The following is a 24,820-nucleotide window of genomic DNA, read 5'->3' as shown; positions in this document are numbered from 1 at the left end:
AATGTTGCTATTGAATGAAAGACAGTTCAAAATTTGGGAAATATATGTATTTGCTTTCTCTCTGAGAGTTAGATGAGAAGATTAGTAGCCTACCACCCTTATACCTGTACAGTAATTATAAAGCTTAAATGAGAAGATGAGGTGATTGTTAACTAAGCTTAGCTAAGCATAAAGACTGGAAAAGGTCTGGAAGGGGATAAAAAAAAGTCTGCCTAGCATCACTTCTTAAACTCACTAATTAACACTTCTCTTGTTTATCTAGAGTCTTGTCGTCATTATGAGGTTTCCAGGCAATCAACAAGCGAGCAAGACTCCAGGAAGTCACTGTGCCTGGTCTGAGCTTTAGAGGTGCTGCCAGGTGTATCTTATACCTTTAGAAAGAGCCAGGCTAGCTGTTTCACCCTGTTTCCAGTCTTTATGCTAAACTACGCTATCAAACTGCTGTTGGTAGCTTCACATTTAACAGGCACATATGAAAGTGGTATTAATGTTCTCATCTAATTCATTGAAGAACAATCTGCGTCACTAGATACAGAGTATAGAGTGCCATTTGTGTGAACTCCTCCACCCAATGTCATAGTATCATCCTTTTTTATTTCTTCTAATTTGATCATTCAATCAAGGATGCCTCTGGAGTGTAGACAATTCATATTCTAAAATGTACTTTAAAAGAGTTTATACTGAGGACATTACCTCAGCTCTCATGAATGGTAATTAGGTCCCAGCATGACTAAGTCAAGTCGATTACACTTCTAATGGTCTTTAAAATACCTTCCTGTGATTGTTTTAACTGCCTGGAACCCGTCATATTTTCCTGTGTGGCAAACCTCACCCATGTGGCACCTGTGCAGAAAATAAACCATGAGAAAACATTTTCAAATACAACATGACCCAAGTCAACATACCACTCACAAAATGTCCTCTTTTCTTGCCTCAAACATTCAGATTTATTTACACAATATAGACATTTTTGTACAATTAATAGATCTTTCATATATGTGATAGTATTCAACCATATTTACACATACAGACACACAAACCATTGAAACAATTCCATCATTTTAGACAGTTTTTAAGTATTTCCTATACACACACACACACACACACACACACACAGTCTACTCTGACTCTTCCAGTGGGGAAATCTGTCTCACTGAACGACAGAATACAGCACTGAACTTGTAATTTATTGTTTGTACAACTGGTATGTGTGAATAAAAAAAACAATGAGATGAGTTTTATTTATTATAGTAATTTTGTATCAAATTACTATTTAACTTAGGAATCTGACTGTGCAGAATCATTCCTTTGTATGAATATAGTGTTTCTTTTTTAGTCATCCACATGAATATATGTACATAAAATCTATATATTTAAATACCTTTGTTTCTGTGTTGTTTATTTTTTCATTGCATCAATTTTCATCAATCAATCAATCAATTGTATTCTTATTACGTGAGCTTTAATTGTTTCATACCTGCAGATGTAGCTGAGAGGCTTTATAGTCATCATTCAGACCAGCCGTGGTCACATTTGTAGCATCTCTTCAAATTGAGTAAAAGAATGCTGCTGTACTCAGTAAGTATACAATAAGCAATTTGAGCTCCCAGTGATCATACATGCCATTAGAAGAAAGCTGCAGCCATATAAAATCATTGTTTAAATGTTCTATTAATCCACCAATGTTCTCACAGTTGTAATTATGCTGAAAACGAATACTCAGATTGAATACAAGGACTCAAATGGCACTGTTTAGACTTTGTTGTATGGGATGCATAATGTCCAGTGCCATCATACAAACTTGATAAAATAAGATAATCTGTATCAGGCCCAAAGAAAATCACATGTTGTTGCGTAGAAGAGAAAACATGAAAAAATACAAGTTTACCTCATCATGCTTAAACAGCTACATTGACTCTACAGACACTTTTGTTTTGTTTTTTACAGATGTTTTACATTTACATATAATCTGTAAATAGTAATATGCCTATTAATCTATATGATATGCCCACATCTTTGAATAACCATTGCTGCAGATAACTACACAGATTGTCATGTACCACTAGAGTTTTTATTTTTGTGTTCAGATTTTTAGTTTAGTTCCTGTTTGATTTTGAAATGTCCTCTTCTTGTGTTTTGTTCGTTTTACTTCCTGTGCTTTCCTGCCATTGATTGCCTCATGTGTTTCACCTTTGTCTTGTTTCACTCACCTTTGTTCACTTAGCAGTCGATCCCCGTGTATTTAAAGCCAAGTGTTTTCCCTGTTTAGTTGCCAGTTCATCTTTGTCATGTTGTTGCTCCCATCGACGTCTGGTTCTAGTCAACATTGTCTGTTCCTGATGAGACCTGTAAGCCTGACTTTTGATTTTGACTACTAAAAACCTTCGTTTAACCTATCTGCCTGTTGACTCTGCATTTAAGTCCTCCACCTGTCTGTCCCATCCTCATTTGTGACAGATATAATGAGTTATGACAGCAGGACCATTGTTATGGGTATCCTTTGCCAGCTAGATACAGTGATATAAAGTCTTTACCAGCAGCAGAAACATGCCTCCAAGACAATCACCGATACACTTATTTCCTCTACTGACCTCATTTTTATTATTACTTTCACATTTATGATAATATTATATTACAAAATATTTCCAATTGCAATTTCTCTCTGGTGGAGAGTTTCATGTAATAGTTGGAAATAATATAAAAATGCTTAAATGGGTCAGGATAGTTATTTATTGAGGTTCAGTCTAGTCTTGATGGCAGAAAAGATGTGCAATATTGGCAATGGAGTTAAATTAAGTTTGCATGTGTCAGTCACTGTTGGTCACAGTTGTCAATACACATTAACACAGCTCATGTGGCCAAAATCTTTAGTATTGCACAGACAGGGCTGGCGCTTAAGGCAGGGATTGTGTTTAATTAAGATGTCAACTAAAGACAAAATGGACAAAACATTAGTTCACATCTCAAGTTTATCCATATATGTGGAACCCATGATCAGCACCCTCAAGCATACACACTGTTCTCCACACAGCGCAGATACATTACTGTACTAAGTCTGCCTCCTTGCGGCCAGTGGCTCACCACTTGCAGCTGCACTGATCTTCAAGTGTAATGCAAAGGCGCCACCTGTCGGCTTAACTTGTGATTGGTCAATCGAGTCAGGGAAAATTTCCACAGCAGTCACGGGATTTTCCTAAACTCTTGTCTACCATCTACTGGAAATGTATGAAGTTACAGCTATTCCTTTTTTATGACCTGTTGCTTTTAAGGTGGACTTTGATGATCTGTCCCCTCATCAACTGATCAGTGATGTTTTCTATGAGTCAAAAGTGAGATTTTGGAGTCGAAGAAAGGCCAGGAAGCATTCTAGGATCTTATGTATATAAAATAAATAAAACACTGAGATCAATAACACCACACTTGTTTTTTCATATTTTTTATATCATAATGTGATATTATTATATTATGATCAGTAGTTTATTGTTATTTTAGAGTGATCAGTGTGTTTTCAGCTCTATGTAAAATGATTTCAATCAAAATATTTAAAGATTTACTTTAGTTTTTAATATAAAAAAGCTGTTCCTGATCAGTCTCTGAGCTCAAAGTTGTTTTGTTTGTTGTGAATGGAGTTTAGTTCATTTGTGATGTGTCTCGGTGCACTGAAGATAATGGATTTGCTGCTTTGCCAGTTAATTTTAATGAAACTCCAGCGTAAACTCTTCCTGTCTGTTGGAGAGGAGGAACGGCCCAGGCGGGCGGGGGAAGAAGCCGGAGGACAGGGGCTGTTACTGCCTTGGTTTAAGCGCAGAGGCAGCCTGATGGAGAAACTGCTCCACCTTAAGACCTCAGAGGCCCCTCTCTTCTCCCTCTCCCCGGGGAGCGGAGCTGCGGAACCCGGCCACGGCGCACCACAGCCGGCTTGGCACGGAGGAGGTGAGTACGGCTCCCGGAGCCCTGGCCAGCACGATATGGTTACCATTCCCGACCTTCTGCCATCTCCCTTCTCCAGTTGCACTGACACTACAACACTGCTCCACATCAGCCACTGCCTGTCACCATAATTTATGTTGGAATAGCCTTAATAAGTGGTATGTAGCTCACATATTAAGTCAGAAAGTGGAGCAATGCAATAGCGCCAAAGTTACAAGTTTGGGGTTTTATTTTGGCCACTATATTATAAATTTAAGTCGCTTTGTGTTAAATCACCATTGGGCTATATGACAAATATTAATGGGATATACCGTATTCTCTAATAATCGGGAGTTACGGGTGTATATGTTCATCTTGCGTCAGACAGCAGGGTTTGAAGAGGAAAACTTTTCTCTGCCCATAGCCCTCTATCCTCCACAATGATTGATTATTATGGCAACGCTCCAGGTCGCTAGTGCGTTTTTGTTGCGCACGGGATTTGGCCCCTCTCACATCAAAGGCCCTCAGGAAAGGGGTGGTCCTGGGGCAGGGGGATATATATATAGGACCGGCTCTGTTCTGACTGCAAGGCAAAAGCAGACAACAGACCAGACGGGTCAGCAGAGCTAAAAACCTGCCCCCGATCTCAAAGAGAGCTAGAAACTGAGACATCTGCTGAGTTTTGGAGAAGGAAAGATTGAGAGACCTGTTGGAATTTACTGCTGAGATCCAGCTTTTATTTTCATTTAATGTAAGGACTTTTTGCAACAAGTCAGACCTGCACATAACTTTAAATGAGTTTTGCACTGGATTTGATCCCTTTTTAGATTTTTATGCGTGTGCGTAATTTTGAGGACAGTTTTGTGGAAGTTAAAATACGTGGGGTTTGTAGCTAATAGTGGAACCCCCTTTAAAGGATTTTACTTGTTTCTTCGTAGAGACTTTATTATCATTTTTTCTTTCCACTTGTCGGATTTCAGTTATATGATGTGGTCTTTACACGTCTCCATTGGTTTAATCGCCGCTCTGTGCGTCGGCGCGGCGCACAGTGCCTGGGAGGAGAGCACCGTGGTGCCGGTCAGACTAGACCCTACGGCCCGGTCGGAGAGCTCAACCGAAGCCTGGCGGACTCTCTCCCCCGAGGAGAAGGAGAAGGAGGCGGAGATGAGGGTGTACCGGTTGGACGTATTCGGTAAGGAGCTGATCTTGCAGCTAGAGCCTGACCAGACCTTCTTGGCGCCGGGTTTTGTCTTCCACGTTGTGGGGAGTCCAGACTCCGAACCGACACAGGAACCCACGAGCGGATCCGAACCGGGTTGTTTCTTCTCGGGCACGGTGAACGGAGAGGAGCACTCCGCCGCTGCGCTCAACCTGTGCCACGGACTCAGGGGCGGATTCTACTTACAGGGTGTAGAATACTTTATTCAGCCCCTTAACTCCAGTGACTTTCAGGGTAATGAGGAGGATGTCCACACGATTCGCCGGAGAGGTCAGGCAGCTTTGACTGATGAAGGAAGCTCCAAATGTGGGGTCAACGAGGACGAAGAGAGGGTGCCAAATAATCTGGAGAAAGAAGCCAAGCGCGGAACCGCTAATTCAGACCAGACAGGTAAGGCTGCAGATATATTATGCACATTTTACACGATATTATTCCGTTTATAAATCGACTGAGTTCAAATTCTCAGACATGCGACGATGAAATTGGTCAAGAAAACAATGAAAACGTGATTTATTTCTATAGTATATTTCTGTAGTGATTTTATTTATCTCTATAGAATTCAATGAACTATAAAATGACTTATATAAAACTCACTAACTACAATAAATATGCTGACCCAGCTACAATCAGCTGAAGTTGTGCCGGGATGCACAGCATGCGCAATAGACTCAAGCTGTCTTTTTGACAGCACCATCTATGCGCTGCCAGAGAGGAGGAAGGGAGGGGAGGAGAGGATAGGAGAGAAGGGGCATACTTTTCCAAGAGGAAAGAGAAGGAGGAGGGACGGAAGGAGGGGAGGGGAGTAGCGGGGTTGGGGCCAGCCACAGCCCGGCAGCGCTGAGACATGTAAACTCGCCTCCTGGTACAACTCGCACCGACAGACATTTCTACGTAGAACGGATTTTCCCCCTTTGCCCCTTGCTCAGTCGCATTATTTTCCACCAGAAAAGGTCATTTTAGTAATGTGGACCCAGAGGAGGAGGAGCCGCCAGTGGTGTGACGCTGAGTCATTGCTGCCAGGCTCCTCCAGGCACATCCGGAGCTCTCTTTAGAGCCTCTATCCTTCTGAAAAAATTGAGCCTTTGTTGCTTTTGTTTAGTACACTGAAACAGTTTAGCAGTGGGGTGACTGTTCCAGAGAGTGAAAATCTAAAATAAGTCTAAAAAGTTGCAGTGCAAGCAGAAACTAGTATTGTAACCTAATATAAACTCATGACCTAGGAACCTGGTTTGACCTGACCTCTGTATTTCTCTCTGCCTTCCCCTCAGCTCACCAGAGGACCAGGCGTTTTGTTTCCACCCCTCGCTACCTTGAGATCATGCTGGTGGCTGATCAGTCTATGGCTGAGTTCCATGGTGCCGGGCTCAAACCCTACCTTCTGACCATCATGGCTGTTGCTTCCCGCCTCTACCGCCACCCCAGCATCCACAACTCCATCAGTCTGGCAGTGGTGAAGCTGCTGGTGGTGTACGAGGAGGAGCGAGGCCCTCAGGTGTCATCTAACGCTGCTATGACCCTCCGCAACTTCTGCCAGTGGCAACGCCAGCACAACCCTCCAAGTGACCGCCATCCCGAGCACTATGACACCGCTGTGCTCTTCACCAGGACGGTAAGTTGGAGGGGAAAAAGAAAAGGCGTGTTAAGACTTAGAAACTAACAGAGAAAGAGAATAAAAAGGAGCACTTAATCAAATCTTCATTTTGCTATCTGTCTGCCCATTTAGGATCTTTGTGGCGCCCACTCTTGTGATACTCTTGGAATGGCAGATGTTGGGACAGTGTGCGACCCTGACAGAAGCTGCTCAATTGTGGAGGATGATGGACTGCAAGCAGCATTTACAGTGGCACATGAACTGGGTAAGTTGGAAAAAATTGTGTTCTCAAGTGTGAAAATGTACATACACCACTTATTTATGGGATTGAGGTGCTCAAAGAACTGTTATTTTATGTCTGCTGCAGGTCATGTGTTCAACATGCCTCATGATGATGCCCAGCTGTGCTCTGGAGTTAACGGTGCCCACTGGGGCTCCCACATGATGGCATCTACTCTTTCCAACCTGGACCAGCAGCAGCCATGGTCCCCCTGCTCCGCTCTCATGGTCACCACCTTCCTAGACAACGGCCATGGTCAGTGCCTGCTGGATAAGCCTGTCAAGCCTCAGCCACTCCCCCAACCCCTGCCTGGCACAGTTTATGATGCAGACCATCAGTGTCGCCTGACCTTTGGCGATGACTCCCAGCACTGCCCAGACCTGAGCACAACCTGTGCAGCTCTGTGGTGCACGGTGACTACATCCAATGGTTTGTTGGTGTGCCAGACCAAGAACTCTCCCTGGGCTGATGGAACACCATGTGGGCATGACAGCTACTGCCTGGCAGGACAATGTCTCACAAAGAGTCAAGCTGCCAAACACCAGGTAGGAATCTGACCCAATCCAATCACACTACAAAAATAGACCCAAAAAAATTGCATAGTACAAAAGCAGTTAAAGCATTTCAGTATAGCATGCAGAAAAACTTGCTCTACTCCTCTTTGCCTGTTGTGGAACCAATCAACCTGGGTCAAGATTGTAATGGTCATATTACTGTTTTTTTTCAGACTCCTGTCAATGGTGGCTGGGGACTTTGGGGTCCCTGGGGCGACTGCTCTAGAACTTGCGGTGGAGGGGTGCAGTATTCTTTCCGCTCATGTGACAACCCTGTGCCCAAGAATGGGGGGAAGTACTGTGAGGGCAAGAGAATCCAGTATCGCTCCTGTAACACGGATGCCTGTCCTGATACCAATGGTAAGAGAAAAATAATCTGGTATAAGGATTTCCTCTTAACAAATGTTCTATATGCTTTTTCTGGAAATGTATATTATAGAATAAAAGACTTGGCACCTTTTACTGTAGTTGCTTCTTCGTTTTTATAGCAATTATTCCTTTAGTTTAAATGTAGAAGTCATGTTTTGAAGTACCTTGTGCATGGGTGTGAAAGTTAGCATGCAGGTCAGGGTAAACAGACAATAAATCTGACCTTTATCTGTCTCCTTCTCAGGCTTGTCATTCCGTGAGGAACAGTGCCTGGCCCACAACGACATGTCAGCCCAAGTGTCGCTGGGTTCAGGCGAGGGTGTTGAGTGGGTGCCCAAGTATGCTGGAGTGTCACCCAAAGACCGCTGCAAGCTGGTGTGCCGGGCCAAGGGGACTGGATACTTCTTTGTCCTCAAGTCTAAGGTGAGAGTTGCTAGATGCTAGATTATATTAATAAACTATGTTTTTGTTGTTCTTTTTTTAGAATACTTTTACAAATTAAAATCCAAATTCAAGATTTCTTAAGTGCCTAGTTTATCTTATAACAGTCTTCTTACTTGTGCAAACCTGCAAGTTGAAGGATCAGCTTTTGTAATTTACCTCATCCCTTTGGCTACTGCATTATTGGGGAAAATACTACATAATACTTTTTACCTTTCCACACAGACTTTTATGTAACAACTCTGTTAGACATACCTCTAAAGTTCCATTTGTGTCTCTCTGCTGCCCCCAGGTGGCTGATGGCACACCCTGCAGCCCAGATTCCACCTCGGTTTGTGTTCAAGGCCAGTGTGTCAAGGCTGGATGTGATCATGTCATTGGTTCCAGTCGGCGCTTTGACAAGTGCGGTGCGTGTGGTGGAGATGGTTCTACCTGCAAGAAAGTGTCAGGCTCCATGGAGCGTGCAAGGTAAACTTCTAGAAGCCTTTTTTGTTGTACACACCTGGAAAGTCTTTGTATGTATGCCAAAATCAATTTCTATTTCCAAATCTGAACTTTGTCTGTCTCTGTTTCAGGCCTGGTTACCAGGATGTTGTTACTATCCCTGCTGGTGCCACCCATCTGGATGTCAAGCAACGTGCCCCTGGTAGCGGTCGTCATGATAACAGCTACTTGGCAGTGCGTCGCCAAGATGGTTCTTATTTGTTAAATGGTGATTACAAGCTGATGACCATAGAGACCGACATCGCCCTACGAGGAGCACTATTGCGATACAGCGGCTCCTCCGCCACTCTGGAGCGGATCCGGAGCTTCGCCCCACTACCTGAGCCCCTGACCATCCAGGTGCTGTCTGTAGGAGAGGCTCCAAGGCCCAGGGTTAAGTACAGCTACTTCACCCCAAGACCCAACAATGCTGCTTCAGCCTCCTATAACAATGGTGGTCGGCGCCAATCAATCAATGCCATCCGAGAGATGGGTGGAGCCGAGTGGACCCTGAGGGAGTGGGGTCCATGCTCCCAGAGCTGTGGAGGAGGTATGCAGCAGAGAGAGGTGGTGTGTCTGGACCCACAGGGTCGTCCCTCCAAGGACTGTCCAGAGGAGCTTCGTCCCCTGGCCTCACGGTCCTGCGCCTCCCAGGCATGCCCCTCCTGGCTTCTCGGAGAATGGTCGCTATGCTCCAAAACCTGCGGCAGAGGCTTCCGCAAACGCCAACTTCGCTGCATTGGCCATGATGGGCGTACATTAACCCATGACAGCTGTGACCCCAAAGACCGGCCGCGACCCCTGCTGGAACTGTGCTACCAGAGTGCCTGCTAAGGACCGCCTCTACAATCTAACCTCGTTCTCTCCACCCAACTTTCCGAAAGACATCAGATAAAAACTCTGATCTTCTCTGCCTCATTTTCCCCATGGACAGTCTAAAGAGGTAGATGAATGTTTACATCCATACTGCAGGTTTCCATGGGTTCCAGTTGATCCAACAGTCCCACATGTCAATGGAACCACAATGACTGCATCTGTAACTTCCAATTTTTACCATTTCCATTTTGGAGCCAGATGTTAAACAACAGTGGCATTGCCACCTGGTTGCAGCAATATGACTGCATTCAGCTTGCTGCTGTATGGCTTCAAAGCAAAACAGTGGCACATTTTGCCTCCTATCAAAGAGGACAACACATGGACATTCCTGATTTCTTAAAGCATGCTGCTTACCGTGCCAATGTCATGCTTGTATGAATGTGTGTGTGAGAGAGAGAGAGAGAGGGAGGGAGAGAGAGAGAGAGAGAGTGTGTGTGAGAGAGAGAGAGAACTGATAGCCTGTATGTGTCAAATTTTTAATACATGTATATGATGTTTGTCCAAGCTGGGCTGGACAGACACAAGGGTGGGGTGGGGAAGGTTATTGCAGAGTATAAATATAAAGAAACACATGAACGAAAATAGCTCATATTCTACTTGCTAACCCCATCAGGTATGGAAAATAAGATAGTTCATAGTCAGTGTTTTTGTTCAAAATTGCCAGTCCACATTTATTTATCACAAACCTGTAGCACTTCATCTTTGTTTTTACCAGCGGCACATTGTAACATCCATTTGTCTCTAAATGCCTCAGTACATCGTACTTTGTCCTTTAGCCATATCTTGCCCTCGTCTACACAGCTTCCAATGAGGGAACTCTTCAAAGACCAAAGAGGTGTGTTTGAGTTTATGTGTGCCTGTGTGTGTGTGTGTGTGTGTGTGTGGAGACCTAAAGAGGGACTTGTCTCCTGCTACTACTTCATAAGTAAGTCTCTCCTGCCTTCTGCGAAGGCTCTTGTTTTTTTTTCTATCAAGTTTTTATTTCTCTTTTGTACAGAATATCCAAACATTATTTATTTTTGTACAGCCTGTTATATATAATCATGTGGCTTTTTTAATATTATTTTTTATTTGTTATTTGTTATTGAGATCACAGAAGGAAGTAGAATATACAGAGTATTTATACAGTGTTATATATATATATGGTCCTAGGTTCATGAATAAAGTATCACATTGACTTGTGCATCTAATGTCTCCAGAGTGGTTTGTCTGTTTGAACTTGGGAGGTACATTGATTTGCAGTTACATGGGCACAAACACACATATGTAAAATATGCACACATACACAAGTTTCTTTCATCCCTTGACCCTCCTTACATTTAACAATATATTTTTGACTGATATGAAACCCTTATGTAAAATGAGAATATTATCTTTTGTCATTCAAATATTGTCCACTAGAGGGGGTATTTCAACTTGCCATTCAATTTCAATTCGCAGTCTCTGAACATTGTAGTGAAATGTCATGGCTTGGTTAATCGGGGAGTGCAAATGAGCTACTAATATAAAGTTAAAGAGCACACCGTAAACTGTTGATTCTTGGTCCTTGTGTGTGGAATTTTACATTGCTCAAGGTTTGCTGTGTGACAATATAATAAAACACAACCTAAACAAAATATCAGCTGAAATAACGACCATGCCAAAGCTACTTTGACACAACACCTCTCTCAGACCTGGCCCTAAGAGCAGGTAATAAGGACCCATCCATTTTAAGGCCCTTATCTTGTCAGTTGGTATTTAAGCAGTACATATTCCCAAGTAAACTTACATTTGATCATACAGCCACGGACCAATTGTCACACAGTGAACCTGGAGCTTGTAGGGGCCCCTGAGTCTGTAATCTAGCCTTGAGCTTTTAAAAGCTACATGGTGGCCTTATGCAGGCTTTTGTCTTCTAATAATCTATTTGTAAACCACATGTGTACTTTGAGATTAAAGCTAACATGGCATACTAAAACAACATTTTGATTCCTCATTCCTTTCTGCAAATCATCCTGACCCAATTCTACTGTCCTTTTATGATCATTAACCCAACTCAAGTCTTTTTATGTGGTTTTGCAGTTAAACAACCATTAGAAAGTGATGTAGTTTTCCTTAAATCATTCAAATTTTGATTGCATCCCTCCCCAGCATTCTTCTCTTTGATACTTCTGTGGGTTTTTTATTTGTAATTCTTTGCAGCCAGGCATTTCCCCTGAACTTTCTGGACCCCAGCTGGGACCAGACAATTACCCCCCAGCCATGTCACTAAGAGCTGGATCCCGTGTGGCACTTCCTGTTAGGCGCTGAGTAAGATCATCTCCCGCCTTGCCGACTCCCACTGCAGCACAAAGGAAATCATTATCCCGTAATTTTGGATGGTTAAGAAGAAGATTGGCCATCTCTCCAATCTGCATAATAGCATAATGTGCCATCAGACTCTGTGATCCTAAACGACTGCTGTAGGCGAGGATGTATACTTTGTGTATTTTCTTAACTTCAAGACTGACAACGAAAAATGGAAAACTGGGAAAGAAAAAAGTCACCACTAATATGTACGCCTGAACTCAGACATATTTTTTTTACCTGCTTGTTTTTTCATGTCTCAGCATCACATCATTACAGCTTTAAAGAAACATCTGGAAGGCATTATGAATCATCACTGCTCAATGTGGGTGGCATTTCTGAGAGCTAAATTATCTTCATCCTTTTGCCACCCTAGTTTGCCCATAAAAGTTTGTTTAAATTATGGTATGTTTAATCCATTTTTCAAACTTCAAAAGACCAGCATTCATATTTAAACGACCAAAAACATACTACATTCAGTCTGTGCAACAGATGCCAAAGATGGATCCAGGAAAATATGAATTATCTCTATGAACATACAGTGTGTATTTCTCCAGTTAGGATTACTTGTTGAGTGAGCATTTGGAATATATTGTTTAAGGGTTATTAGTCTAACATAAAAGAAGAATGTGATCATCATTTTGCCAAACTTAGAGCAGGTTACTCTGTAGATGCCAAATTCATTTGTTGAATGATGAGCATTTATGGTTGCTAATGTTCTTGGGCTTTATCATGGGCCTTTCCAGTAGTATCATTTAGCTCTATAATTATCAGTTTCATGACTGCGGTTAAGTCAATGCAGGTCGACACAGGCCGCTTTTTTGGAAGTATATTCTCAGCACCAGAGGGAATTGTATGTGGGGGTGGGTGGTCCTTAAATGTTGCTGGACAACAATAATATGCTCTAAATGACACCAGTTTAGCCCAAACACTCCACCCTTCCACTGTGGTGCCCTAAGATGACATTTTCTGTTAGCGTAGTGTGATGTCTTCCCCCTTCCCTGTGCAATTTTCTATAATACCTGGCTCCATATTTTCTATGAGGTAATTCACATCACAGACAATTAAAGAATATGCAGCATACAAGCAGAAAAGTGAAACAGTGAAAGTGTTAAAGCTGCATTTTGACACTACAGAATCTATAAATATGGTGGTAAGGCAGGGTGGTGCCTATTCCCACACACATTTTCCAACAAATTAGAGCCAACCCTAACCAACCCCTAATCCAGCCTTGGGTGACCCTTCTTTTAACTTTTTTCTTCTCATGGTGCCTCTGGTGGTGCTTCCTGTCTCTGCCTCTGCCAGCAGAGACAGGAAGAATCCACTTTGCTATATGAAAATGAACTCGCTATCGAGACTGTTTCCGTGCCGTAATGTGTGAGGGATTTTGATATGATAACCGGTTGTTGCATAAATGATAATGGGATGAAGTTTTTAGGTTACTCCAAATATAAAATATAATGGCTCCAGGAGAGATTTAAACATAACAAGAAAAAGTAGGAAGGTTCGTGTTGTTTTGATGTCTGAAAATAGTCATGAGTCGTGTTAGGAGGGGTCATCTTGAGTCATTACAGCCCGCTTCCTCTTTCATCTCAATAGAGGTCGTGATTTGATGGCAGCATGTGAAGCAGCAGAGGAGACCAGGCTTTCTCTTTCTGTGTAAAGCTAGACAGACGTAACAAGCATGAGTGCCTAAAAACATGTGCTTCAGAATAGCAAATGGGAAATGTGATTTTAGGCTACGATGGATCACCACCATTTGCAAATACAAAGAAAATATATAAATAAATAAATGATGAAGGCAGATGCTTCCATAATGAGTATGAAAATGATGTGAATCACTTCACAGTGGCCTTCACAGTCACCAGATCTCAAAATGAACACCCATGGGATCAAATGAGAGAAAAAGTGAGGGTAAGTTGTTCTGGAGGCGATGTCTGACATTTGGTAGCTATTTGCCACACATCTGTAACTGGAGACCCACTGTAAGCTGCTGACTGAACGATATGCTACATTTAATATAGACATATGTTACTGAAAAATAAATGTTGCATCAATTGAGCATAGACATATCATGACCTGCTTTTTGTTTGGATTAGGAAACAATTGTGTAATTTTATCCTGCAAAGGACAGAATATTTTTCATCCAGCTGGTTAGAAGAGGCTTTGAGGATTCTCATATTTAACATACAAGGATTGCACTTTACTTTTATACATACTGCAGCTTTTATCTCAAGTACAATCTTTCCACAACACCTTCAAAATGACTCACAGAGTGCCCCTATACCCCCTGATAGTGTGTGATACTTTAAATTAGGATCCATGGCAAACATGAACTCAATAAATAGTTCCATCTACTAAAACTGCATGAGCAGAGTTGGGTGTTTTTGACTGGGGTTCCCTAGGGCCCCAATGTTATTTTTGAAAAGCACTAACTAATGAAGAAAAAAAAAACAATGATATGAAGTCATTGGGTACAAATTGATTGACAAAGTCGTGAACATTTGGAATAAGATATGACAAAAAGGTTGAACGACCAATTTTTTTTTATTATAGGAGGAGGAAACATTTTTCAGGTAAACGAATTGTCAAACAGATTTTTTTGGGGGCCTCCGCTTTATTGAAAAAACATTCCCACCACAATTACAATTCTGTCAATTAAAGTCCTATTTTGAAAACGTCGACCAGAAGTGTTTCCATATTGTTGCTGACTTCATAGTCTCTCTCTCTCTCTCTCTCTCTCTCTCTCTCTCTCTCTCTCTCTCTCTCTCTCTCTCTCTCTCTCTCTCTCTCTCTCTCTCTCTCTCTCTCTCTCAGTGTAAACCCAACAGGGTAATTTGAGCGGACGGGGGATGGGAGGGGAATAAAAACCTCAGCAGTCAGTCGGAGGTGTGGGAACAGGACGGAGCAGCGACAGAAAAGACACGCACACGTGGAGGAACAAACGGAGCTTCACTTTTGAGGCAGGGGGGAGAAATCTTTGAACAACCCCCAAACAAGCTGCTCGCTGCTCTCATTGAGGGAAGGGGAGATACAACAATGATCCTGGAGGAACCAAATAGGTGACTGCTGCTGCAAGGCACAGGCTTTTTTCCTTCTTAATCTCTGTCATTGATTAAGGAAAATAGGAGCAGCCCGGAAAGAGGGCGCACAGGGAGAGAAAGAAGGGTCATGGAAAACCCATGGAGGAGGAAGAGGAGGACGCAGGCGGTGAGATGGAAATTGTTGAGGAACTCGCTGCTGCTTTGTTTATTCACTGGTGAGTTTTTGTTTTAATTGTGCTGCATACACGTTGTCTCTTCTCTCAGCTACTGCGCCTTTATAATATACCTGTAAGTTCTCTTTAGTGGCATTTGTCTGTGTTTTAATACTAATGTGAAGTTTGAATTGTTGTTGAAAGTGTTGATAAACAATAGAAAGTCAGTAGTATGTATTAATTTATTCAGAACACATTTCCTCCAAATAAAGCACAGACTAAACATGAAAACAGCTGGAAAACTTTACTTCTGTGTCAAATCTGCAGTAGGCTACAGGGCTGTGGATGGGGGGCAGGGGAGGGGACTGGGTAGTGGTGTGTGTGTGAAAAGGGTGGGGGGGGGGTTGAAGGACATGGTGCCATTGTCTCCCAGCGTGTGGAGAGACAGGAGCCAGGACCTCAAAGGACCACCCAGAAAGAGCACGCCAGAAGTCTGCTGATGGGACCTCCTGCAGGCTTTTATATGGATATATGGCAGCATTTATGCAGGGATGTAGTGTTAAATTAAAAGAAAGATGATAAAGACCTTATCATCGAGGAAGCATCCATCAAAACTTTTATGACAGAAAAGCATGTTTTAAGTCTCTAAAAGGCCTAGCAATGCACTGCGTATTGAAGTTTCTGCTAGACACATGTATACTATTCTGTAAACTCTCCTCCTTGCAGTCATAAAAAGGCAGCACTCTGCTCTTTTTCTACCTGTATGTGAACTCATGCCTGGAAATGTGCATATGCCTTCAGGCACACATCATTTGAGTGTGAGTGATTGCTGAGAGAAAGCAGATCCTCAGCACACACACACACACACACACACACACACACACACACACACACACACACACACACACACACACACACATATGCACAGGGCTTGTTTTTCTTTGCAGCGTCCTTCATTTTAGCTCCGGATTGTGAAAGACTTCCAACCTTCGACGTGACAGTGAAGAACACAAATATCGCAGTTCATGAAGGGGGAAAAAGCCTTGAGATGAAAAAGGGGTCGTGTCATGGCAGCAGGTTGAGACGAGTACACAGAGGCACAGCTGTGTGTACAATTCTTTTTGAATATGGAGGCTTTGGCTGAACAGGAAGGGTGGGGGTAATGAACCACATTAATCTCATATACACACACAAGTAATAGATTCTGCCAATGCCCTTAGCAGGAATAAGCATGTTGGATGTAAAATGATCGTGCTGGGTCATGCGTCATGAATTGCACAAGTGGTGAATGTTAGCTCTTCAATCATCTTAATTTGACCCCCACGCAAACACACGCCAGTCATGCTGTCTCCCACTCAAGATGTAATTAATTCAGTTGCTGAATAACTGAGTTCCTGTGTCCATCGTGCTCCGTTTTCACACTTTTTGTGACCAAGGACAGTTTAAAAAGTAACCTTAAAAAACCTCCCAACTCCTGAACAGCTAAGGTGTCTGACCAATTTGGTATTATTTGGAATTTGGGGAACTCGGAAAAGTGATTCCAAAAAAAAAAAAGAGTGGGCAAAATGGTAGAAGCATAGGCTGAAAGTCTCTAGGTCGAATGCCTACATTCCCCATAATGCAAATCTAATAATCTGACATCATCAGCGTTGTTTTTCTCAGACTTGACAAAGTGACTCCAGAGTAACAGTAGACATTATACAGCTGTTTTCACTAGCTTTGTACTTCCACTGAATAATTAATGGAAAAATAACTGATTACTGGATTTGGAATCATGCCTTTTATATTTGAGGCAGTTCTTAATTGGTGTTAATGTGCAAATCAGTCACTACCTAAAGTAAATTGCTGGTTTTCTGACCCAAGTTGACCAAATTTCCCCTAAACTTCTCTGGATATTTCAACGTACAAAATATTTAAAAAAAAAATAGTACAAAACCATCTATGTAGCTATTATGCAAACATTAAACATGTTCCAAACTCTGGAAATGTGGCTTTACAGGCTTTTTTGTAGATTGGTCTGGTCAGATTCAGCCAGCTTGCAGCCTACAGTGTTTGATTCAGCTAGTTGGTGATGTGGGCTGGTTTGCATCTTCAGCCACCCTTGCCATGGAAAAATAAATTAAGCATGTCTCCTATTAACTCGGTTTAATGCTGCATAGCAATTGCATGGCAACGGCTGCCTGTTGCCATGTTGTGTCGGTATATTATATGTAATCGGAGAGCTCCCTTTTGAACTCATTTGATCTGTCAAGATTACTTCAGGCCTGTTTCTATCCTCGCTAAAAGGAAGACTCAGTAAGATTCCTCTCACTGTGTACTGAAGGTGGAGACTGATTTAAATCTCCCAGCGGTCGCATTCTGGCTCCTGATCCAGCTGATATTAAAAATCTTGAATGTGGTAATGCAGGATAGCAGCAGCGGCTGGGTTTATTGGAACAAAACCCAAGGTCCCTGTTTGAGTTCACTGCAGAGTTCCTTTTTGAAATGTTTTCTTTTCCCCATAGCTCCACAGGTATTGATTGCTTTTAAAAACAGATAAGTGCTCCCACAGTCCTCTGAGCTCATAATAAATCGACTGTCTTTGTGCTTTTAAATCTGTCTTTGAAGGTATAAATAGAGGCTGCTGGCTGAGGTTGTGTGCTTTGAGGTTAGCTCATAAAGAGGTTTCATTATTGCGTACAAGTAATTTTTAATCGAGGGAAAGGTTTAAAGTTTCCCAGATAACAAGACCTGACTTTGTGGGTTTTTTTTAAAAAGTGCTTTTACAATAAATGGTCACTTAGGACTCAAAGATGTCCGTGCTGTGTAGTTTTTCTTCTTGTAACCCTGTTCACCTCCATTATAACTTTAAAAGGCCTTCTTAGAATCTTGAAACCCCTTTTTCTTTAAGTATAAAATGACCTACCAGCACTTTAAAATGAAGTTACTATAAACGTTTGACTCTTTAAACTCTTTGTGCATGTGTGTTGCAGGAGGCAGTGAGGCCCAGTGTGAAGGCTGTATAGAGTACTGCTGCGATGGATCACCACCCTTCTGTTGCTCCTACTACGCTTACGTTGGGGACGTCCTCTCGTAAGTTATCATACAGAGTAAAAATATTTTTAAACAAGATCTCATCTCCCCCATCTGTATGACAGCTGCTTTTTTACTCCACCCTTGAGTGTGGCAGATTGGAGCATCTCTTAACAATTCCTCCTTCAAATATACCACTTCTTTTTCAGCCTAACCTCGCCTTGAGATTGAAATGAAAGAAAACAGCTTTATGTGCACACCAGCTGTCTTTTAAGGTGCCAGAAGAGTCTTCAGAGGATCTGACCTTTGACCTCTGCTTTATTGATTCAGCACAACTGTGTTAACACTTTCACCTAGTTCTCACAGTCCCGTTTCCTTTTTAAGAAGATAGAGCCTTGTTTGTTTTGTGTTCTCTCTTGTTACAAAATTGCACATTTGTATTATTATTATTCTCAATATAAAATCTTGAATGACACATAGAAATTTCTGCTCTTTAACACAAACGGGGCTGAACGTTACATGCTGACGAATGCTGACTATGAAGACGTAACAAACCTGCTAATGAGTGATTTTCTATTTTATAGCTCCGATTCACAGACTCCCCTGCAGTGAACACACCACAAACACCAATGTCACACAGTCACACGCACATACACATACACATCGCACAGCTGATTTACATAAGATGCTGCTGTCCATGTCCATGGCAGCAATTCAGAAGTATTAGTCACTAACCAGCTGCCACCTCTCACACTTGAATGGATGGCTCATAGTATATGTTTGTGTTTCAGGGGCACTGCCATCTCCGGAATCGTCTTCGGGGTGGTGTTTCTGATGGGGGCGGTGGCAGCCTTGTTCCTGTGCGTGTGTATGTGCATGAAGAACGGTCGGGGCGCTCGGGTCGGCGTGTTCAGCACCTCGTACATCAACACTGTGACCCAGGGTTACCCAGGTAGGTCTACAGACACGCATACGTACAAAGGAATCAAACTCCAAAACTGCATATTACAGATGTATGTAGCATTCATTTATCATTTATTAACATCACTCAAGTTCAAGTCGTAACTTTTAAACCTTTTTTCATGAAGTATTTATCATTAGGAAGTGGTAGCAACTTCTTACACACACACTTTAAAGGATACTCTAGCCAAAAAAACTCAATAAATAAACTTAATAAATAATTAATTCCAATTCTGAACTGTTCAGAGCGTGACTTTTTAAAATGTATTTATCGGTTACATAATTGACTACTTTTTTGCATATTACACACATGCTGCCAAAGTGAAACCTCATCTCCCCTCCTCAGGCAACAAGAAGTGAAAAGAGGGCGCAGGTGTAAGAAAAATTGACTGGTGTAATACAGTATGTTACAGGAACCGCCTTGGCCTTGAGCACCATTTCTGAGAAGTAACACAAAGAGAGATTGTTTGCTTTTCAGAATGTGAAGGATTCACACCATCTCTGGTTAACCAGGAGCTCTGTTCAGATAATAACTGCCCTTAGAAACTCTCATAAATATGCCTCATTTCCCTACTTAGGCATTTTTTACCTGTTACACTCTGTTCCTGGACAAATGAAGAATGTGTCCACATTGTACTTGCAGGTACATTGTCTTCATATTAGAGCCTGTACACTGTGACACTCTCCAACTCTACAAATCTTTTTTTTTTTTCTTTCTTTTTTTTTTTACTGGGGCTCATCATTTATTTATCTCGCTTCATTCTCCTCAGTGTATCGCCTTCATGCTACACTGGACCGGCACTCTTCGCTCTACCCTGCAGCTCATGATCATATTTCATAAATATGACACTCAAACACACAAAGCGAAGCAATATGAGTGGATATGTATGTAGCTGCAGTGATATGAATTATTTTCTATATTTTTACACTCTTGGGCGTAAGATCCTTTTTTTCCCTGCCACAAAGAAGACTTACTGTATATGAATGTGTGATTTATAATTTACTTGGTGATTGGCGTTTACATTATTCACCAGTTGTATTTAATTAACAGTGCATGAGAGATATAAATTATTGAAGTCACATTTTTCTCATCTTGCAAAACCTCTTGTCTGAGCTTCAAAACAGATTCGGATCATAACTTGGCATTTTTAAACTCAATCTCCTACGAGGACACTCTTATTACACTGTGTGCTATAAAGATAATAGTGTAATAAATGTGCGGTTGTGCTGATGCAACCCTTTGGTTTGGAGCGGGGGCTTGACTAACTCCATTCATCTTTTCTTTTATCTCTGCTGCTTTGATGTTTCAGTGAATAATGTAAGTCCCCCCTGGTGAGGCCCTTGCATTGTGGTCAACAAAACTACTTTTTTGACCTTCTTCAGTTGTCAGTCGAAGTCCCTTTTCTCTAGAGTGTGTAGCTCTCAATTCAGCCACTAGAGGGCGGAACTGTCCCATCAAACTCATTGTAAAATGGGGGCAGGTGTCTTGAGTTTAAGATGACATCATTCACCTTAAACATGCACAAAAACATGTCAAGTGTGTCATTATTATATAAGAAATATATGTTGGGTTTTTTTACCAATCTGGTGAACTTGTGTTGCTTTATTTCTCTTTTGTACTCCAGGTCCTCCGCCTCCGTACACCTACGACTACGAGATGTACCCTCCTGCCCTGCACCCCCCGCCTTACACGCCGACTCAGCCTCGGCCAGCCAGCTACTCCCCCCCTCCTCCTTACCCCGGCTGCACACGCAAATGAATCTGTGCTGCAAAGATCATCCTTTGGCCGGCTTAAAGGACGGCGTCATGGCCTGATTTTCCAGACCTGGAGATGGCTGTACACACACCTCAGGCCTATAGAGCAGTGCTGCAGCTATTGGGGTTAAAGACTGAGGCTTTTAGAGGCCCACAAAAATGTCCATATTTAAAAAAAAATTTTAAAAGGAAAGGGAAAAAAAAGATAGGGGATGGCCCAGTGCAATATTGTTCAGCAGGCCAGAATTTTCCTGCTATACTCTTGCAAGATGTACATTTAACTGCATTTATGCTGCTTGGTAGTCTGGACAAAGTGATGAGGAAATAATATTTTAACAAGATGTGAGTCGGGACACGGAAGAACTCCCCAACATGTCCACGTTTGGATAGACTTAACAGGCCTGCAGCTGGTACTTTTTTCCTGCTAATAACCAATATCTTTATCCGTCCCCGGCTGTGCACATCAAAGGCGCCATGCGGCTTTGATAAAGGTGAAGACCACTTTTGTCAGCACGGTGGGGAACCTCAATTCACTTGAGGAGGAGGAAAGTCTTTCCAGGATACAATGTAGACTCTGCTTTTTATGGAAAGTTGCCTTTTTCCCTCCATTTTCTTTTTTTTTAAGTAACTTGACTTATTTGATGTGACGGAGGTGGAAGTCGAGGATGAAAGCTGTTTTAAACAAGTCAGGTCTGGACCTGTCATGTGTAGACCCAAAGACTTGAACATAATGCATAATAATACTGACCTTAATGGTATGGGCAACTTGAAAAGACTGGGTTGTTGGTAATGAGCTGGCTTTTATTGCCTTACTTGAAACAATGTGAGGGTGAAAACTGAACTTGGGTCACATTACGTTCAGTTAAGTGGATTCCCTTTGAAAGTGAAAAATGTTAATCTTGAATCACAATTGTGAAGCATCCATTATGTGAACTGCAGCAGCAGGCTATACGTTTTTTTTTAAGCAAAAGTGAAATGACCTTACTGTGCTGTTACTGATTCATGCGATGGATGACTGTGAATGATGGAAGGGATATAACCATTAGTAATCTGTCAGATAAATGATCATAAGTGCTTTCTCTTTGCTCTTTCAGTGACTGTGTTGTAAATTAAAGACGTGATTAAAAAGTGACTTTTTTTTAAAGAAGTATGAACTTAAATGTATAGTCTATTTTATTTACATGAATGACCAACAACGTATGCGAGTTATGTTTTGTACATATAGATTGTGTGTGTGTGTGTGTGTGTGTGCGTGCAGGTATATCACATGTAGATCTATTTACAGTCATGTTGTGGGGACGCACCTCCTTTATGGGGACAAAAGAAAGTCTCCTTAATGTAAATCATTAATTTTAGGGTGAAAATTGGGTTTAAAGTAGGGGTTATGTTAAATGTATGCTTACGTTAACATTAGGCATGTGTTGGTTATGGTTAAAGTTAGGATAGGTGCCTAGGAAATTAATGTAATGTCCTCTGAAATGATGGAAATACAATTGTGTTTGTGTGGTTTATTATAGGCTACTGCTGGGGGACAAATTTCAGACTTAAGGCCAGTTAATTGGGGAGAGTTTGTCCAATTCGGGACAAAAGCTGTTTCCCCAATTAGGAAAAAGCTGATTTTTTTTTTAGGTCAGTGGTTAAAGTTAGTGGAGGGGTAAGTCCCCAGGATATTAATGTAGCCTAAATCTATGTGATGTCCCCAAAAGTGACCATGGTATGATATTTGTGTGTGTGTGGTTCAAGTATTCATCATTTTAAGGGGACAAATCAGACATTACAGTCATATTATCATGTCCTTTTAGAGACAAAAAAAGTCCCCTTAATGTAATAATTTTGGGATAAAGACTTGGTTAAAAGGTCAGGTTAGTGTAGGGTTATATTAAGGTTAAGTTAAGGGTTATGGTAAACCAAATAGTGGTTGTGGTTAAGGTTAGAAGGAAATGAATGTAAACCAATGTAATGTCCTCTGAAGTGATGGAAACAGGGCTGCGTGTGTGCGTGTGTGTGTGTGTTAATCCCACTCCGCCGTGGTCAGGTGATCTGGCGCTGAGCAGCTGTGCAGCCTCGGTCTCGCTCACCATCAGACAACGGGAGTCACCGGCGCCGAACGCACTCAGCTTTCTCAGCCGACACAAACGTCGAACCAGCCGGTGAAACGCTGCCTTTAGGACCGTAGTGTCAGCGCAGCGACATGGGGGACCGAGTAGCTTTACTGCTGCTAGCTGTAGTGGCGTCGGCTCTGGCCGCCGAGGTAAGAAAAAAACCCGTTTTTTTTCCCTTGTGCGAGAATTTGTAGTATTTTCCACCATATTGTTGCTGTCATCTGCGTCAAGCTAGCTCGTGTTAGCTACGGCAAGAGCGGAAGCGGAGCGGTTTCCCTTTCAGAATTGACGCTTAAAATTGTATTTGGAAACGTCTTGTAGCTCCATAAACGTGATAGGAAAATGTTATATTGATTAAATAAATGCCCTTTGTTTGAATTTATTATGTCTAATCTTTGTAGAGTGTAGATAATGATCCAAGACATAGCAGCTCGTTTGCCTATGCGTTTACGTTGAAGGTTGTAACCGGAAGTATCCATGTATAGTCTGGGTAGCCTGACACTGATTGGGAAAACGCGATTTTTCTAAACCATGGGCAAACTAACCGTGTAATATAACATAATGTAACAAGCACGGGTTTAGTTGTATTCGCAATGAAGGCTTCATTTTTGTCTAATCTCTCCGAAAAGCATAGGATATAGACAAATAGGCGTTTTTTAATTGATGTATTCTCTCTGGCAAAGTCTCCCCCCTCAGCCTGTGGTAACTGATTTATTGAGTGTGTGACAATAGAGAGAATATCCGACACCTAAAAGATGTAAAGCTGCACCCATAATATGTCTCTTTTCTTTGTGTAAAATTGGGGAGTAACTTGCCTTTTTTTCCCCTTTTCTCCGCTAATATAAAATGTTATACAAGTTATAGGTTTATAACCAAATGATTGACCCTGTATGAGACTGCGTGGATGGCTCTAGCTATAAAACGCCATTAGTTAGGACTAATTGACTCTTGTTAAAATCATTACAGTGAATAAATGAAAAGTCTCAGTTTTCATATCCCGAGGGGTTGTTTTTTTTTTTTAAGGGAGTGGGCGTGTTTGGGGATGAAAATAAACACTACAAGGTTTTTTTTTCGTGTTCTGTCAACGATGATGACTCGACGCCAGATTGCTTTTTCTACAAACCAAAATGAAACCGTGAAAATAGAGTATATGGGAGAGCCAGCAGCAGCAGCAACACTGCCACATATTTCAGTCAGATGGGGAGAGAATAGAGAAGTAAGATGGCGGCGGTGCACTGCAGCATTTATCGAGGGGTCGGGAAACTGGGAAGCCAACAGGAGCTTTGACTATCATTGTTGCCCTTTCAGCTCCTGCTTTTTAATAGTCTGCAGTTTTGCTTGATAATAGCCACTTTATACACACGGGTTATTCTTTCACGATGACTGTGATGGATACATAAATCACTGCTCCTACATTTTTTTTAAGCGTCTTCGCCAAGAATGTCTCTTTGTGGAAAATACACTGCAAAAAATATCTACAGCTTTACTGGGTACACCTGTACAATCTAATAATGCAGTGGTTATCAAACTTTCCTAACCTCAAGGGCCTCTAAACACACACAAATGAGACATTTGATTAGCTTTTCTCCCTGGGTCACCGTTTGATATGAATTTAGATGTTTTATTACATATAATGTGTGAAACCCATGTTAAAACAGTCATATATTCTAGCATTGTGTTACTAGTTGATGTTATTTTAGTGGAAATAAATGATTCCCCTTTTTTTGGCAGGGGACATCCCAACCCTC

The 24,820-nt window shown here is 41.8% G+C and overlaps 3 protein-coding genes across 4 annotated transcripts in view; all 3 read left to right on the top strand.

Annotated features, from left to right (window-relative positions):
• Window positions 1–4,512: 4,512 nt before the first annotated feature.
• adamts1 (ADAM metallopeptidase with thrombospondin type 1 motif, 1) lies at window positions 4,513–10,968 on the top strand. The gene is made up of 8 exons (XM_062414634.1): window positions 4,513–5,518; window positions 6,397–6,737; window positions 6,852–6,984; window positions 7,087–7,544; window positions 7,727–7,913; window positions 8,167–8,345; window positions 8,656–8,831; window positions 8,939–10,968. Exons 1-8 carry the CDS (start codon window positions 4,894–4,896, stop codon window positions 9,678–9,680), a joined length of 2,841 nt encoding a protein of 946 aa, XP_062270618.1. The 5' UTR covers window positions 4,513–4,893; the 3' UTR covers window positions 9,681–10,968.
• A 4,235-nt stretch (window positions 10,969–15,203) lies between these two features.
• cyyr1 (cysteine/tyrosine-rich 1) lies at window positions 15,204–20,974 on the top strand. The gene is made up of 4 exons (XM_062414766.1): window positions 15,204–15,306; window positions 18,216–18,315; window positions 19,047–19,207; window positions 20,841–20,974. Exons 1-4 carry the CDS (start codon window positions 15,219–15,221, stop codon window positions 20,972–20,974), a joined length of 483 nt encoding a protein of 160 aa, XP_062270750.1. The 5' UTR covers window positions 15,204–15,218.
• A 2,096-nt stretch (window positions 20,975–23,070) lies between these two features.
• Window positions 23,071–24,820, top strand: part of appa (amyloid beta (A4) precursor protein a) — a 35,028-nt gene continuing 33,278 nt past the window's right edge. For both annotated transcript variants that reach the window (XM_062414872.1, XM_062414871.1), the window contains exon 1: window positions 23,071–23,221. In XM_062414872.1, the coding sequence (XP_062270856.1) occupies window positions 23,162–23,221 (60 nt within the window). In that variant the 5' untranslated portion in view covers window positions 23,071–23,161. The remainder of the gene's footprint in view (window positions 23,222–24,820) is intronic.

This window comes from Scomber scombrus, chromosome 24 (genome assembly GCF_963691925.1).
Source record: "Scomber scombrus chromosome 24, fScoSco1.1, whole genome shotgun sequence".
Classification (NCBI taxonomy): Eukaryota; Metazoa; Chordata; class Actinopteri; order Scombriformes; family Scombridae; genus Scomber; species Scomber scombrus.
The sequence above is the reverse complement of the archived record's forward strand: the minus strand, read 5'-3'. Positions and strand labels throughout refer to the sequence as shown.